General features: G+C 40.2%; 1 protein-coding gene across 2 annotated transcripts in view; it reads left to right on the top strand.

Moving 5' to 3' along the window:
• Positions 1-18,651, top strand: part of pacsin3 (protein kinase C and casein kinase substrate in neurons 3) — a 33,580-nt gene that overhangs the window by 9,800 nt on the left and 5,129 nt on the right. For both annotated transcript variants that reach the window (XM_084349326.1, XM_084349327.1), the window contains 7 exons: positions 7,640-7,740; positions 8,477-8,633; positions 9,484-9,719; positions 10,036-10,191; positions 11,103-11,278; positions 13,322-13,442; positions 17,148-17,290. In XM_084349326.1, coding sequence (XP_084205452.1) covers positions 7,687-7,740; positions 8,477-8,633; positions 9,484-9,719; positions 10,036-10,191; positions 11,103-11,278; positions 13,322-13,442; positions 17,148-17,290 — 1,043 coding nt within the window. In that variant the 5' untranslated portion in view covers positions 7,640-7,686. The remainder of the gene's footprint in view (positions 1-7,639; positions 7,741-8,476; positions 8,634-9,483; positions 9,720-10,035; positions 10,192-11,102; positions 11,279-13,321; positions 13,443-17,147; positions 17,291-18,651) is intronic.

Here is an 18,651-nt window from a genome sequence, read left to right on the forward strand (position 1 = left end):
ATGACTGGTGTTTCAGCCTTTGTGGTGAGGAAACCAAACCTCGGTACTCGAGCACAAAGAGAAGTAGAGGTGATGAATTCTTCTGTCAATGTCATTTGATACTTGATTTATTCGTTTAGCTGGTGTATGTGTGCATGTGCATCCATAGTTCTTCTGTTTATATGAGCTCACCAAACCAGCTCCACGTTCCCTTTAAGCAGTGTTTTGTTGCTATGTGACAGAAACCACATCAAAAGATACTTGTTTTGTGCTATCAGACCTCCTCCTCCTCTTCCTCCTCTTCACCCTCCTCCTCACTTCTCTTTTTACTGATAAAGGTCTGTCTCTATTTCACATTTCTTTGCCGCACATAATGATGAGCAACACTTGGCTCATCCCAAACTGAGTTTGTATTTGCCTGCACTTCCCTAATTTCACCGCTAATCTCTCAAAAGCTTCTCTTTTCTCTTTCTCTCTTCTTTCATGGCCTCGTTCCTTCCATCACTTTTTCCCTCTTTCAACGGTCCTCCTGTTCTCTGTCAGTCAAGCCTGACAGTCTGCTGCCCAGTTTTGGATCACCAGCGTACCTGTTGCTTTTGGATGCCTTCAGATGGTTAAGGGAGTCAATGAAAGCGAAACCAGGGGCCACAGTAACACAAACATTCTTGAGACAAAAACAGAATTGTGATGGAGGACATTTTAAAAAGATTTGAATAATTCCTGAGTATTTTCTTAAAGAGGTCATATTATGTTAATGTTCAGGTTCATTCTTCTACGTGGGGGTCCTAGTGGAATAGGTTTACATACTTTAATTTTCAAAACACACATTATTTTTCTCATGTGGTGCATTGCTGCAGCGGCCCTTTTTACTCTGTCTTGAATGCTCCGTTTTAGCTACAGAGTGGGACATTTCGCCTCTGTTCAATCTTTGGTGAGAGTTGCACATGCGCATTACTTCACTGGCAGGATGTAACCAATCAGAGGCAGAATAGGGCGGGTCATGCTGAGCAAAGTAGTGTGATCTAAAACAAGGCTACTACAGCAGTAGCAACTGTTGACTGACTGGAGTGTATATGTTTTATAGTAAATATATTAAAATAAATATTTTATAACGCCTGTTACGTGGTGATGCACATAAGTTTGACATTTTGAGTGCTTATTGATTTCTCCCAAGAGTTTGATGAAAAAGTAATACCACTCTGAAGTTTGTATAGTACATATAAAGGCCCCGCCAGCAGCCAGTTAGTTTAGGCTAGCATAAAGACAGGAAACCGCTAGGCTAGGTCTGTACTAACGTAATAATATCCACATACTAAATCTCATTATTAATACTTTATATGTCATTTGGTCAATCTGCACCAAGGAGAAGTGTAGAACTGCTTTGGCCACAACTATTTATTGGTCAGGAAATCGTCACTTTTTACATTTAGGTTTTTGTACATTTTAAATGAATGATATACAATGTGTTAATTATGGCCCAGTGCTGCTGGTAAGTGGATTTGTCAACTTTGGATGAAGCCAAGATAGCCAAGATAGCGGTTTACCTCTATCTTGCGGTTTACCTCTCAGATATCTTTTTATCTGAGCTTCATGCTCAGATAAAAAGCTTGATATCAGTTTCATGTTTGTACACTAACTCTTGGCAAGCGATTGAGCATATTTCCCTAAATGTCAAAGATTTCCTTTAGTTGAACATCTCAATCCTCTCCACTTGCTGTCACATTTCTGTTTGCGATACATCAAGATTTAGTAGCAGCTCAATGAAAGGGAGCAGCCATGTTGCAATACTTTGTCATTTTGTAATTAATTACATATTTGGCACCTAATTGCATTTGAATTAATGGCTTATGTATGAAAAAATCATATCGTGTTATTTGACATCTTGAAATATTTTTAACAGCTTGCTAAAACTTTGGCCTCTGCTTAATTCGTGTCATATAAAGCTATATAAATACTCAGAGATGTTAGCTTGAATCTGAAATCATCTCTCACATTGTAAGTTATCACCTTTACACCTTCACATCGGCCCTTACTGTATGTGCCATACATACTCTCCTACCCCTCTGACCATACTGTCTACAGCTCCAGCAGGTCCCTGACCTCCAGGACGGGCTGACGTCCTGTCGCGTGTGTGTGTGTGTGTGTGTGTGTGTGTGTGTGTGTGTGTGTGTGTGTGTGTGTGTGTGTGTGTGTGTGTGTGTGTGTGTGTGTGTGTGTGTGTGTGTGTGTGTGTGTGGTTAAACTGAGGGAATTGAACCCAAGTTCATGATCAGTGATGGAGGAATGTAAACATCCTCAAAGAACACACGCAGATACACAGAAACACACACACAGAGCCACTGGAGGGATGGTGTGTGTCTCAGGGACTCTCCACATAAACTAAACACAGAACTTTCAACTGACCATCTGTTCATGGAGATACTTTTCAGGCCAGGGTCCATGAGGGAATTAAAGGAATTTAATAGCAAAATATTGAGTAGGATTATGTTGAAGTATTTTTAATTCAGGTATGTTTAACAAGATTTATTCAAATGTTCAGATTTGCTCCCTGATTCTGACGAGCACGGCTCTATGACGTTGAATCTGAAATCTGGCTTTGTTTTGTCCTCCGCACGACTTCATATCCCAGTGGGAGTGTTTCAGAAGTGGCGTGCTTTGCCTGCCCGATTAGTCTTTTTTTTTTTTCTTCTTTTTTTTTTGGACACAAGATTTTGTTGATTTGATTTGACTCTGATTTTTGCAATACTACTATGGGTAAGTTGGCTATGTAGTTGAGTGGTTTCTTTTTTTTGGTCTGTTATTTATGAGATTAGAAGGTGCTTCTTCTTTCTCTGCTTCATCTTACCTTTGTGTTGATAGTTGAAACACTGTTTTTTCATAACAATACTTAATACATCACTTAAACTAGTAAGTAACTTTGAAGTACATGGAAATCTATGTTAACATGTTCTTTATTTGTTAGTTTAATCATCTAATTTGTGATTCTTGAGACATTTTAGCTGCATAATTTTACTAATGGAAAATTGCCTTAGAGGCCAATCACAGCAAGACACGTCACTAGAAACACATCACCAGTAAACCAGTGTTTTCCGGTGGTGCGCCATGCCTGGCATGGTTTTTCGTTTTTTTTTTAAGAGGCTAAATCCATTTTTATAATCCATTTATTCAACTGATGGATGGATTGCTAACAGATTTGCAGACACTCATGTTCCTCTCAGGTTGAAATGTCAGAAAAGTATCCTCTGTAACTAACATCAGGGCCAATTTTGTAATATGTCTATTTGCAGGACCTGAAAAACTAGTAACATTCCCATAAGTCTCTGGTGTACTTTGTTTTGAGCTAATTAGCAGATGCAAGTATTTGTTAGTATGCTATCTTACAAAACTAGGATGGCAAACATTATTCCTGCTAAACATCAGCATGTTAGCAATAGAGAGATGGTAATATGACTCAAAACTATTTGTTGTTTGTTTTTTAGGATTAAGATAAGAATTGGGTCACGTGAGATCAGACCGAGTATCAACCTCTGTTCAGATTACACACACACACACACACACACACACACATACACACATACACACATACACACACAGCAGCACTGAGCCTATCAGGACCCAGCACGTGTAATACAGAGCTGTTTGTGTTTGAATGTGATCGACCATGACAGCAGTTTGTGTTGAAATTATGGTTGAGTGGCTGTTTTCTATGAGGGAGCGTGTTGCATGAAGCACTATGTGTTGAACGGTAGGTCTCTGTTGACTCTTATGGTCAGTGTCTGCACAACTCGATTAGCTACAGAGACAATGCAAGTGTAAGCAGCCAAACCTACTAGCTTTCATTGAGCCACACCCAGATACTCACACACAGAGGCACACACGCACAGACACACACTGCTGTCCTGTAGGATATAGGAGCAGTAATTAGTGATCCCTGGCAAAGTCAGTTTTCTCATACTCACTCATGTTCTAGCATGCTGGTGGCAGATACTTCTGCTGCTAGCATACTTGTCATTCACTTGCGAAAATCTCACACACACGCACACGCACGCACACACACACACACACACACACACACACACACACACACACACACACACACACACACGCCCTTCTGCTTTTTCCACCTGTGCTGTACAGTGTGGGGAGAAAATTAGAACCCAGCTGTCTGAAGGGGATTAGCTGCACTGTCCGATAGCTGTGATGTTGTGCTGTTGTGTAGATGAACGTCAGCGTTTGCTAATGTCGAACGTCAATTGTAACTCAGACAAAACACACCCAGCCACAACACACACGCCTACAAATACATATTAAACCTGATCTCTTTTAATGGCTCAGCCCAGAGTTAGCATGTCGCACAAGTAGGTGCATGCTCCTTCTTCTGCTGTTAGCTGGTCTGTTATTTCAGTCTTACAGTCTATAGAGTTTATTTAGACTCACTCCCACATTGTTCCCAGCAGATTTCACCAAGGCTGCTATTGTACACAGCATCTAATTTACCACCAGTTTGCTCCCAGTGCACAGATCTGCTGCTGTTATTTTGGGAGTCAACTAGTTATTTACAGTGAGAGAGAACATTGTGAAATACGGGGAGGAGGAAAAAAAAACAGGAACTTCTCACAGTCTTGTCAAGTCAACCTCATATAGAAGCACTTCAAACTGCTTTACAAAGTAATAAATCTGTAAAAAATTAAATTATGACATAGGTGTAGTCCTTACTGTTCTGGAAAAATGCACCTTAGAAGTCCACTCAGTATGTTTTGACCATGTGAATTACAAATATTTACATATAGTTTGGATTTTTGGAGAGATTTTGACATGTAGATACAAATTAACATTTGTTTTGCCTCTTACAAACAGTGTTGGCATAAACAAAACTTTGACATTAACAGCTCAGACCTGGTAACATAATAACTTAGAGTCTAAATGCAGAGGATCTACAACAGCCTCTCATCAAGGATGAATATGATGTGGCCTTCATCAGGCTTTATCTGGTTGATGATGACCTTGATGGAAGGTTACAAGCTGAAATGCGATGGTCTAATAATAAAGTTGTTCTGTCTACTAAGTATTACTGTGTCTACCTCAATTATATTTTACCAAATTTTAGTGAGGAGTCTTCCTGTTTTCTCTGACTTACTGTGTTAATTAAGAACTTCAAACACACCATTTCCTCATCAAAAAGCCTCCCAACCTGTCAGGGCGGAGAAGGTAGTTTTTAGTTTCATAAATGGCCATCTTTCCTTCAAGTAAGGAAGGAAAGTGACATGTGTGACATTATTTAATTGTGCTGTTGTAATTCATGCAGCAGAAGTGAACATGTACTGTATGCTTATAAAAGTATTACAGTACATGTTCAGCACATTGTTGACTCATAATGGACAGTTAAACAAAGGAATAAAAATCGATGCAGCAGAACCAGAGATATTTTCTTTTTTTAATCCCCTGCAGTCTTCTCAAAACATTACACCTACGATACCCACAACTTGAGTCAGAATCAGGTTTTCTGCTTCCTACATTTCACGTTTAAGTAATTTTCTTTTGCACAAACAGTACACGACTGGTTTAGACTGCTTTTAGAGATGAGGAGTGGCAAAAACCTACAGATTTTTTTTTCATTTTCAAACTATTTTTAAGCAGTTCCCTCTGGAGTCACAAAATGCTTTATACAACTTCATGGTGAGGTACAGGCACCTATAAATTCTTGTTTTTTCCCCCAGTGATGGTTTAAATTTCACCGATTATTTGATGATTCTCTGTTCTCAGTGTTTTCTTCTGGGTTGCAGTTTTTTGTATCGCGCATGTTTCATGGTCCAGTTTCTACACCCACAGTTGCAGCACATGAACCAAAATCCAATGCACAAATCTTTAACCGTCTTACTCAAAGTGACTTTGACGGAGACGAGACTTGAGTTTTTCACAGTCAGCGGGTCAGTTTCAAGCAGCAGGGTTCTGGTTTATTGCAGACAGAGGATCACTACACACAGCGAGGACTGGAGCGGTGGCTTGTTTCCTTCCAGGTTGTTGTGTCTGCCACAGGATGTTGTCTGGCCTTGAAACAGGTTTTTGTCCAATGGGATGACAGCATGAAGGAAGTTGATGTATAGAGAAGTCGGGTCACGGTGAACTGCTGACAGGGTTCATCAGCTGAATGACTGCAGAGCAGCAGAGCTGAAGAAGTCCCCTCAGGTCATGTTGGAGTTCTGCTGAATTTAAATAGCATATTTATTCTGCTACATCATACAGGTCTAAATGTAAATTACACCCTTGTCTCTCTTTTAAGAAGTAATCAATACTCCAAAAGGAGAGATTTATATTACATTTATAAAGTTTATGGCTTAATGGCTGCTGCTTCTTTCTATTCATTAACCATCAGAATGATGTTGGTTATTGTTAATGTTGATGGAGAATTTCTTTGCATATACGTAATCATTTTTAACACTTTACTTCGACGTATGTAGCTTTTATAAGCATGTTATAAATATCTAATATGTGGTTTGTAACACACAATATTGTTGCTGGGTTTGGGCCAGACTAAGTGAAAGATTCTATTTCAGAAGAAAAAAATCTGAGAATTGTCAGAAATTCCCTTTTTTATTTATTTTATTGTTTTGAATTATTATGTTAATCATTGTGTGACCCCTCCGCTTTTTCTTTGGACCCCCTGAGGTGTCCACCGAGTGGAAACCCTGCTTTAGTTAAGGTGTCACCTTCAGGCTTTATCTCATCCCTCTTTGCCTCTGTGGCAGTTTGAGGACTAGTTTTTGAAGAGACACAGACATTGCAAAGTCAAAAATGATTTGTGTCTGCGAGTTATTATCAGAGATGATTCAGTACAAATGTTTGTGCATCCTCTCTCTGATGAATGAGATCCTTTGTGGATGAACCGGACTGGCTGACACAGATTCCTGCCTCAGTAATGGAGCGGATGTGTGAGACAGGGCATCAGTGTTTGTCGGCTACACACAGTCCAGTTGTGTGTGGAACACAAATTGGGCAGCGACGTGGAGAAAACAGCCCTGTGGGCAGCAGCTAGCGGTAAAGACTCTGTAGCTTTCTGTGTCGACTGACGTGGAGCTGCAGTTTGCCAGAGGCTGAAAGTGTAGAGCTGTGTACAGAGACTAAGGGCTCACAGGTTTGATGCCCAAAATAGACAACATGTATTATTTTACAGATGTGTTATAGGACAATCATACATACACATATCGGAAAGTCCATTTATTAGCTGTTCTGGAGCCTTCAATCATATATCATGGTCATCATCAGCAGATTGAGCTTGTCATGGAATCATAGATGTTTAAATCAACTGTTTTGTGCGTACTAGGCTTAAATCAGTCTGTCGCAAGTTACGTATGTCGAAGATCTTTCGATTCAGTATGAAATCATGAATTGTCTTTCAAGCTTTGTGTGCATTAGGCTCTACTGTTTCACTGTTCTTATTTTGTCCTTTGTCAGTTTGCATTAGATCCGTTTTAACTGGACGTAACTCTGTAAAGGTGCTTGATAGCTGTCAATTTTCTTGATTTTCCTGATGTCCTTTTCTGTTTGTTGAGATGACTGGATACAAATCCATGAGATTGTCCTAGCTTGTGATAGTGTGTTGAGTGTTTTAATTTGAAAGCAGCTGCATGTAATAAATGGTGTTCTCTTTCTCTCTCCGCAGTCTTTTCTGTAGCCGCCATCATTCTGTGCTGTAAGGGCGACCCCAAAATGTCTTCCAATGGAGACCTCAGCGTCCTGGGCAGCTCTGACAGCTTCTGGGAGGTACAGAAGGAACACACACCACACACAAACACACTTATTTCTGACGCTAAGAGACAACTTCAGAGAAAAGATGAATTGTGAAATCATTACAACTGTGACATCATTACAACTGTGCACTGAGCAATGGCTGCATTTATAGCAGTTCACATTTTGCCTCTCAATCACCCAATCATACACACTCACACACTGATGACCGGGAGCTAACCAACTAATGTGCTGGTCAGACCACCTGGAGCAATTTGGGCTTCAGTGTCTTGCCCAAGGACATTTAACATGGACAGAACCACCAACCCCATGATTAGTGGATGACCCGCTCTACTTAGTGAGCCACAGGGTGTAGCATTACAAAATCAGCTACTTAACATCAAGCAGCAGACATTATGTACTCAACTTTTTTAACCAGATCAGATGCAGTTTGTCAATAAACTCTGAAAAATGGAGAAGCAGGCGTATGTTGAAAATAAGGCTTCACAGGCTTCCATCTGGAAAATTACATACCTTCAACTCCTCTCACTCTGTCTGTCCTCTTTTACTTTTATCTCTATCTCAGTCTTCTGTACATCGTCACTAATCATCCTGTAGTGTTGACATGCTAACACTATGCCACACTAATGTTAGCAAACAAGATGATGGACAGACCAACAGATGAGGCAGTTGAAAAGGATTTGAATGACCCACATAGGTAAAGTCTTATTTCCGTTTCCCCAGTCAATATGTGTGTTTTGTTTCTGTGCAGCCTGGGAACTACAAAAGTACTGTGAAGAGGGTCGACGATGGTCACCGGCTGTGTAGTGAGGTGGTCAGCTGCTTCCAGGAGAGGGCAAAGATAGAAAAGAGCTACGCTCTGCAGCTGAGCGACTGGGCCAAGAGATGGAGGGGTGTTGTGGAGAAAGGTGAGTTGAAAACACTGATCATATGACAACAAAATGTTTAGTATTTTACCTTTGGTACATTTTGGAGATGTTTGATCTCTTACACTGCCAAGTAGCGGTGTCGCAATACCGACTTTTTATAAACCTATTTTCTGTTTAGTTCTGGTTACAGACGCTCTCAACCTTCATACACTCATATTTTGGGGGTTATTTAATGCCCAAAAAGTCACAAAACACACAGTAAACAAAGATAAAGATATATTTAATTGCTAGTTTTTTCCCTTCTTTTTCTTCAAATTTCTCTGGATAACTAAAAAATATTGTTTTCATGTATTTGTTTAGTCTCAAATTAATCGAGATGTAAAAATCTCATATCGTGTCAGCCCTACAACTAAAGCTTCAAGTTTTGTTGCAGCGAATCAATAAATCCCTAATTTTACTCAAGAAATATTTTTATGGAGCTCTATTTTAAGGCTTCAAACTTTAGACATGGGTTTAACCTGTAACCTGTAATTAGACAGTAGACTAAAAATAAAAATTAAAAATTAAAAAAAATAAAAACACTACTTTTATAATTGACTTTATGTATAATTCACTGTCTTATTTCATAAGTGTACTTAGGAAAGCATAGGCTGAACACTCTTGACCATCTTCACCACAATCAAACTATTTCTTGGTTAGAATGATAATATGTCTGTGCAAGTTTCACATTCAGTGAGCTCGTACATAATCTTGACCTTGACCTTAAGAATGAAAAGTTATATACACAAACAAACCAACAAAGATGATTGGATGAAATAGTGGTTGCACCCACTATATGTTTCAAGCTAAGTGGAATGGAAAGAGAGTATCTCCTCTCCTTGTACCTCAGGTCCTCAGTACGGTACGCTGGAGAAAGCATGGCATGCCTTTATGCAGGCAGCCGATCGGCTCAGCGAGCTGCATATGGAGCTGCGGGAGAGGCTGGCAGGTGAGGACAGCGAGAAGATGCGCAGCTGGCAGAAGGACGCCTACCACAAGCAGATGATCGGAGGCTTCAGGGAGACCAAGGATGCGGATGACGGCTTCCGCAAAGCACAGAAACCCTGGGTCCGCAAACTGAAAGAGGTGAGGGCTGCCTGACTGGTTTCTGATTCATTCTGTAGCATGTCAGTGAAGCTGCATTTATAGTTGCAGGGGGTTAATTTGTCAAAATACTGTGATGAGTGTTTGTGAATGAATCATGTTTCTAATATTAGACTGTTACATCAAATGTGTTGATTAGGAAACAAGACTGCGTTTTAGGATGGATAACGAGGTGTGGTGTATGTAACAGGAGCTATACTGAGTACAACAGCAAATCAAGATGGAGCATTGTGTGTGTGTGTGTGTGTGTGTGTGTCTGTGTGTGTGTGTGTCTGTGTGTCTTTGCGTGTCTGTCAAGGTGGATTCCAGTAAGAAGAGCTACCATCAGGCCAGGAAGGAGGAGTGGACGGCAGTTACCAGGGAAACGCACGCCAAGGCTGACCCGGCCAAGTCACAGGAGGAAGTCCGCAAATACACGACACGGGTGGAGCGCTGCAACCAGGAGGCTGAGAAAGTACTAAGCTTACACACACACACACATACACACACACACACACACACACACACACACACACACACACACACACACACACACACACACACACCTACACACATATGGTCCCATGCGTAGCTCCATTTGTACCAGTCTGGGTGTGTCCATGAGTCCAGAAAAACATACCTGTGTATGTTTTTGACTTTTGAAACATGACCGGGCTTGTCTTGTCTTCTCTGCTTTGTACAAACCCAACGGCACAGAAGTAGCTACAGGTCGTGAAGAGGGAAATGATGAACCAAAAACAGGGAAATCCTGAGACAAACTCGAGATCAGACAGAGCACAGAGTTCTGTCAGGCAACCAGAGACTCTTTAAATGAGACAGTTCTTGACAAGTAAATGAACCCTAGCTTTCAATATCAAGCAATCTTTTTGACACTTAAGAGGATTTTTGAGGAGTGAAACCATTTGACTCACTTGCGTGAGGGATGGCTTTAGAATTGGGCTGGCTTAAAATAAATGATTTCTCTTTTGAATACTTTGAATGCTATTTGTAAGGACAAAGCAGAAGTTTTTAGCACAAATGGACATAGAAGCACATATGCAAAAAAGCATTAACTACATAATACAGTGGGTTCAATCAAGAAATCCTGGTGAATATTGAAATTAATTTCTGCAGTTCAGCACTATTCAACACCTCTCAGCTGCAGGTCATTACATACAGTTGATGCAGTCACAACCTCTCAGCAGCAGCTGTAACAGGATGACGCTTGAATGAAGCCTCTCACAGTGTGTACACTGCCTCCGACAGAGCAGCCATCAATCTTAAGTTTTAATGACACGTAGATACATTTGCCTCTCTTCATCTCTCTGAGTTTAGTTTGACAAATGGTTGTACAGTGGCTCAGCATGTGCTCTGTGTGTGTGGCAGGCAAAGGAGCGCTACTCGAAGGCCCTGGAGGAGCTGAACCGCTGTAACCCTCGCTACATGGAGGACATGGAGCAGGTGTTCGACCTCACCCAAGAGGCCGAGCGTAAGAGGCTGCGCTTCTTTAAGGAAGTCCTGCTGGACATCCACAAACACCTTGACCTGTCCGTCAAAGAAGGGTAGGACACACACACATACATACAAACATATACATGGACACACACATCTTAAGAGAAAGATGGTGATTAGGTGATTCAGGGTCCATGACTCAGAATGAAGGCATGCAGAACTGTCAAGGACTGGATGTGTGTGAACATGTGTGTATGTACACAGGAGTTAATAGAAAACTCATGTTGTCGTTCATTAACTATTGACCTCTTACTCTATTTAAACAAACCACTGTTACCACAGTAACCATGATTGGTAAAGTTCAAGAAAAATCTTTATCCAAATATTGGACTGAAAGTCATCTTTAACTACCTCTGTGAATCCTGCAGTCGTGAGATTTGATGGGAGTGTATTTTTTTTTCTGTTGTTTCTTAAAGGTCTATTTTACAGTTAAAATAGTTAAGTCTCGAAAATAGAAGTTTATAGTTCGAGTTGTAAAAATGAAATGAACTAATGAAAGACCACCTGCCCTCCTACAGTGACCTCAGTTCAGACCATTCTCACATGCCCATTTGTATATTAAAACAGTTTTTGGCCACTGTAATCCTTCCTCCTGTCCATACTGGCTGTAAAGGGACTTTACATATATCTGTTGTAATGTATGGTGGAAAAATCAAGTCAAGTAGGGAGCTGTCAAAATTATGTTGTTTCATGTACCAAGTTTGAAATTACTCTCTGTGGCCTGTGAGAACAGGAGGAATCATGACAGCCACAAAAAATGATTCAGATAGAAACAGATTTGGTAAAATGAAAATTTTTACCCAATAAAATGAAGTGGTGTCAACTTGTGACCCTTTGTCAAGGGTTGCATAAGTTTTTACGTGTGAGCAGTTACAAACAGATTTTGCAGTTTAAAATACCCTTTTTGTAGTATTACGTGTCAGAATTATGCAAGACAGCAAGAAACGTTACGTAAAGATTTGATGGGTTTCACATCACAGTTTGCACATGTACCATAAGGAAAAGGTGGAATATTGAGTTTGAAAGTTGGAGCTCTACAGTCTCTCGTGTCATTAAGTGGATGGAGTTTATAGTTAAGAATAGCCCTCTTTGCTCTGTTGAATAGAGTCAAAAGGATTTAAGAGGAGGTACAGTGTTCGAGCAGGCTTTTTTTTTTAGCATTTACCTGTAGCTCCCAGGAAGGTTGGATGTTGGTGAATGGAGGCAGTTTTTTCCTTCATATCATCTCTGAGTGTAAACAAACCAGCAGAGAGCTGATAGTGCCGACTACAAAATGTGCACATACAATAGCCTTATCTGGAATTCCATCTTTTAAATGGAAGCTTCAGGAATTTTAAGGCCCAGCCCCCAAAATACACATCCGGATCAGTAACGTGCTGCAGTAAATATAACACAGGGAGAGAGTAAAGAGAGAGAATATAGGGCCTTACCCTCACCAGGTGACACAAACGGGACTTCAAGCCATAATGTCAATGTTGAGTTTACAGCTTGTTCTGCTCCCCCGAAGTGACCAAAAATATAATGCTGCTTAAACTGTATAACACAGCAGTCGTGTTGAGGAGATAAGCTGAGTCTGACCTGTTATTTGTTCTCTTCCAGTAACTCTGCCATTTATTTTTAGATACACCATCTGTTTTAATTTAAAGCAGCAAGAAATTGTTTGTGCCTCTCATTACCTTTGAAGTTGGTATGTTGAACTTGTTGACAAAGAGTTGCTTATTTACACAACCAGTAGTAATTGAGCAACATTATCAGTCGTTTGGAGTCATGTTGTGTTCACCTGGTGGATGTAAGACCAATATTTACTCTCTGTAAGCTCTTGATTTGGTTTCTACCAACTCCAGAGGGAAATATCTGCCCCTCTCTAACAGTGTCGGTTGTTGGTTAGTGTACAGTGGTTTTTTGTTTTTATCTTTTTCTGTGATAACAGCTGCCTGCTACGGCCGAAAACGGTGAAAGTAAAGAAATAGTCAAGATGATGACATTAAAGTTGGTATAATGCTCCGTAAAGCTGAGGGGAGCTGCAGATTCAGCTGATAATTCCCTGATAGTGAAGATGTGTTGTGATGACTGACGGTCGCTCTGTCCAATAGGTTCAAAGTGCTGTACCGGGACCTAGGTCAGACCATCCAAGCGGCCAACGATACTGATGATCTCAGATGGTGGAGGAACACCCACGGACCCGGCATGAGCATGAACTGGCCACAGTTTGAGGTGTGGATGGACACACACATACATATATACATACAAACACACACACTTTTCACTCTGTTTCAGTTCATACTAGGAATTATTTATGTAGCCTGATTCATTCATGTAAAGAAAACAAGAGTACTGTGCAGGATACAGTAGTTGTTCAGTGTGTGTGTATGTGTGTGTGTTTCAGAGAGACAGACTGAATATTAAACAGGCTTCCAGTGAAAGCCTTGTTGTGTGACTGAGAGCTCTGAGTGGGGTCAGGAATGTCTGAACACACACACACACACACACACACACACACACACACACACACACGCACACACATGCACACACACACACAGGTTTATTTAGACGTTGGTGGAAATCTACAGATTTCACCTCAACTGTGCAGACCAGAGGACAAACAAACAAATATTTACAGATATGAAAAAACAGACAACCGATTCTAAGAAGCAGGAATACAAGTGATTGTTTGTGATTGTTGTCTTTACAGAGTTTAAAGGAAAAGTTCTAAACTTTGAAACATGTTTGTAAGATAAGATATGTGCTGTCAGGGTTAGGATGCACAAGACATAGATTTGCATTATTCTCCTCAGATTATCTATATTTGGTTTGCCTCTTAACTTCCTGCTATATAGGAGCTCTCAACCGTGAACAGTTTGAAGCTCAGATTTTCTCGTTGGCTGCGTCAGACTGGCTTCCTCAGATCAAGTTGTAAATTTAAACACATTTGTGTTTGCATGGTTTAAGTTAGTTTTACTTAAAACCAGTTGTGGAAACTTTTCCTTTAAGAAACTGTAGGTACGAAAGATAAAAATGGAAGAATGAGACATCAATTTTGATGAGTTTCAGTACTTTCATCAAGAGGTTTTGTAAATCCAGCCTGAGGCTTTAACTGATTATGATCAGTTACTCTCAGGTATTTCCACACCCGCTTCATTTTCAGTGATTCACCATGAAGAAATCATTGTAGCGTCCTATTTTCTGTCTGAAAAAAGATCTGCAGACCCAATTGTCAAGTTACAATAGAGATACAATCACCTGGATTCCTGCCTCCCAGCCTCCACTTTTATTTTTGGCTGCTACACACTGAGTGTGGGTTTGTGTGTGTGTGCGTTTGGCGTGCGTGCGTGTGTGCACTGTTCCAGACCTGGATCCTCGAATTTCAAATCATACAAAGGAGCTGACATGTAATACATAAAAATGCGGGAACTGGATCACAGAAGATTTCAGATGTTTGCAGGTCGATTTGTCCTTTCTCTGAATTTAATACATGAAAATCAGATGACTAAAGGTGTGTTCACACAGCAGTTCACACAGCGGCTCATTCAAACGGAGGAGTGTTTGCTCCTTTGGTAAAGATTATTTTGGCCATGCTCAAACAAAGCCTGTCAAGAAGTTGTGCGTCAGAGGCACAAAGAGGCAGATGTTGACATGTGAAAACTAGTGCTTCCTCATGTTTTTGAAAGCTTAGCTTAACCCATACAAATACCCGAAAAGAGAACTGCATCTCTTTAATATCAGTGAGGGAAGACAAAATATTAGAAACATCTCTGTGTTTAAGGCAAAACAATTGAACATTTTTGCTTCTTTTTATAAAAATATCAAATAATGGGGCTCAGTCAGTAGAGCATGCGACCCATGTACAGAGTGTGTTTCAGCACAGCGGCCCAGGGTTCAACTACAGCCTGTGGCCCTTTGCTGCATGTCAACAATTATAACTTTTCCTGTGAAGACACATTTTAACTGTGTTTTATTACATTGTCATGCATTATATGTTTATACTGTTGTTGACTAATACTTACTAAACACTTGCAGTATATCTGCTTAGACCTATAGTGTTATAAACTATTTATCAAAGGTTTACATGCTACTTATGAATGCTTAAAAGGGGTATTTAAAGTAAGGTGTTACCAAATTGGGTCTCAGTGTAACAATAAAGAAAGGCAGCTGAGGCCCTTACAGTAAGAAAATTGTACGTATGTGTAGGGGTTCATTATACCGTAAACAGCTTAAAGGATAATTCAGCTGTTTCTATCATGGAGTCAGGTGACAGTCAGGTGAGCATTTAGTTTCAGACTTGTGTGTAAAGATCAGGAAGGAGTATGTTAAGAGTGAGACAGCTTACTGAAAATTTAAAACAAAACGACCACATGAGATTTTCTTCACATTAAAGGAGATTTGTCAATTGGAAATGACTTCATATTATTTTCAGTGTTTGTAAACAGTGAGAATCCTTCCTCTAGTGATGAAGTTAAATCTATTAAGCTTCCCCAGTTTTTCCTGGATTGAAAAATAAGGAGTGAGAGAGATGTTGGCAGAAAGAAAAGAATCTCTTCTGTCCTCTGAGGAATCTCCTGGCGTTCCCACAGCGCTGCTGACACGCAAACAGAGGGCCATTGTCCCAACACAGACACACATTTGTATTTCTGCACTTGTGGGGACTTTCTGTCGGTTATATTCATTCATAACACCAACACCTCTGCTGCATGCTTAGACCTTTAAGACTTTTTCAAGAGGGAGGAGCATTACAGTTTCCTCTAATCTTCAACTTTAGAGGTACAAGCTGTGAGTTTGTGGTGTTAATTCTATAACTCTGAGGACATTTGGTTCACACACACTCACCTGCTGAAGTGCTGTTGGTTTAGAGGCCGCTTTGTGCTCCACTGAGACAGTAAATAGCAGTAACTATATCCCCAGCCACCTCCTTCTGTCAGCACCCTGTTATTATGGCCAAAGTGTGTCTGTGTTTGTTTTTGTCTGGGTGTGATCCGATAGACTCATTGATTATCTACACCAGAGAGAGTGTTCATTAACTGGCCACTAAGACACGAAAAGCACATTTAATGTATTGTCTTAGCAGCCCACTTGTTTTTATGAAATATGAGAATGCGTTTTGGTTGGTTAAATGGCAAGGCCAATGTCTTGGACTCAACTCAGAAATCGGCTTAAAGCTTTTTCTGTGTTTTTTTCCCCCTCCAATCTGTCTTCTCTTCCCACTTGTCTCGATACGTTTATGAAGTAACGTTAGATTCATGAAGTGTCAAGTGCAAAACTTCAGCTCAACTCGTGCTTGCCAGTTTACACCCTTGTTGAATTTGTCTTTCCATTAATTTTATTTGCAATCATGCCACGTCTGTCTACACAAACAGTAGGTGTTAACTTGGGCTGGTCCACCACGATGTGACTTTGAATTTAGTAAATCAGACATGGTAAACTGCTGAACAGCTGCCACTGTGGCCACAAGTGGCAGTTACAGGATAATGGCATGCATAATGTCTCTTTACACTTAAATTCATAAAGCTTCATAAGCCAATTTCCATGATTTAAAAACGCTCCGACTCAAGAGAATCTAGGGAAATGAAAGGAAAAAGGAGGGGAGGGAGAGAGAATAGCAGAAAATGAGAGTTTTGTCAGAGGCTTAACTGCCACACAAACACACCTCCATAAACAGGACATTCAGAGTTCAGTTCCAAATGACAGTAGGTCTGTTCACATCAATATCTATGAAAAGTTTGTTTACATGAGCCACTTTTTGCAGGTAGTCATACCAGACCAAACATGAGACTGTAGTAGCAAGAGTATTAGGAGCTTATGAGTTTGACTTTTTATCTTTTGAGAAGCAAAATTAATTTATATAGTTCTGCTTTAATTTGATCAAATTGACTGTGTTGCAAAACAGTGTAAGTAGATTCTCTGTGTGTTTGCATGTGTGTGCAGGAGTGGTCTCCAGAGGCGAGTCGCTCCATCAGCAGGAAGGATCGAGGTGGAAACTCCGAGGACAACGTGGTCACCCTCACCAACATCGTCTCCTCAGGTGGAGAGGACGTTCCGCCGAGTCCCATCACCCTGAACACCGGCAGGTAGGAGGACACGTCTCTACGTCTGCTGCAGACAAATCATCATCGTTATGACCATGTTTCATTATAGGTCGTTTTCTGTGTGTGTGCTGTGAGTCACAGACAGACAGACAGGTAGTTTAGCTTGTTACCTTGGAGTCACCCTGGGGAGTTAACATCCTGTACATAACACACTGTAATTAGAAGCTAGAAAACTGTGTGTGTGTGTGTGAGAGAGAGAGAGAGAGGGAGAGACTTTGTTACCAGATTTAGCCACTGTTCATCCCCTGAAGCAGTGTGTTTCCTCAAAAGCAACAGATATTTGGCTACAAGTCACCGGCTGTTCCATCTAATCCCGTCATGTCATCATGTCTGCTGCTGATCCTTCACAAACACACCACCATCCCTCCCTCAGCAGAAAACAGGCATTGAAACATCATAAAAAAATGTCCAGATATTATTGTTTGCAAGTGAAAAGACGGTTGAAAAAAACTGCGAAACAAGTTCAGTAAAACTGCTCAGTCGCCTTTTGAGACAGAAGGTTTATATTGCAGATGAGACAGAAAGTTTTCTTTTTAAACTCCAATACAAAATATGAATAATGTCTTTGTGTCAGGTGTACAACGGTAAAAGGAGCGTGCTTTGTTTATGTGTTGTCAAGTTCTGCTGTTTTATAAATCTTCATAGATGTGAAATGTGAAATAAAAAGCCTATTTTAATGATGCAAATATACAGTTTGGCAGGAAAATCAAATGATTTCTCTAAATTTAACAGTGGGTAAACATCTGAATTGGAAAAATACAATCTACATTTAGCTTATTCCGGCGAGGCACTGTGATGGCAGACTGTGCTAGTCCTTAAAAGTGCTAATAATAACACTGTTGCTAGCACTCAAGGGGACTTGCAGAGAATATATATGTCCCTTGAGTTGTACAGAAGTATTGTGCCCTTTGCAGCTAGCTTGGATATGTTCTGACTCTGAGAAAATGGCTCAATATGTAATAAAAGCTGCATAGTCCTTTTGGTTTGTAATTTTTTTAATGACTGAAATGATATCACTTTACTCTCTGATGGTATCAAATATTATTCAAGAGCCAGTACAGTTTGTAGTAAAACACTTTACAGACATCCTTAGCAAATGCATTTCGATATATTTTTTCTGTACTGTTACTGTTTTTATCTTGAGTTTTAGTTTACTCAAGTTTAATTTGCACATCTATCAAAGGCAAAGTGTTGCATTGTCAGATTTTGCAATTTTTTTGTTCAATTGAGGCAATTTTTGACGGGACTATATAGTCCAGTAACAGTTAAAATTCAGAAACTCAGATAAGATAGGATTTGATTTCAGACAGCTCCAGTGACTTTCTGTGCTCATCTGTTATTCT

Source organism: Pagrus pagrus, assembly GCF_965226575.1.
Source record: "Pagrus pagrus genome assembly, chromosome: 1".
Lineage (NCBI taxonomy): Eukaryota > Metazoa > Chordata > Actinopteri > Spariformes > Sparidae > Pagrus > Pagrus pagrus.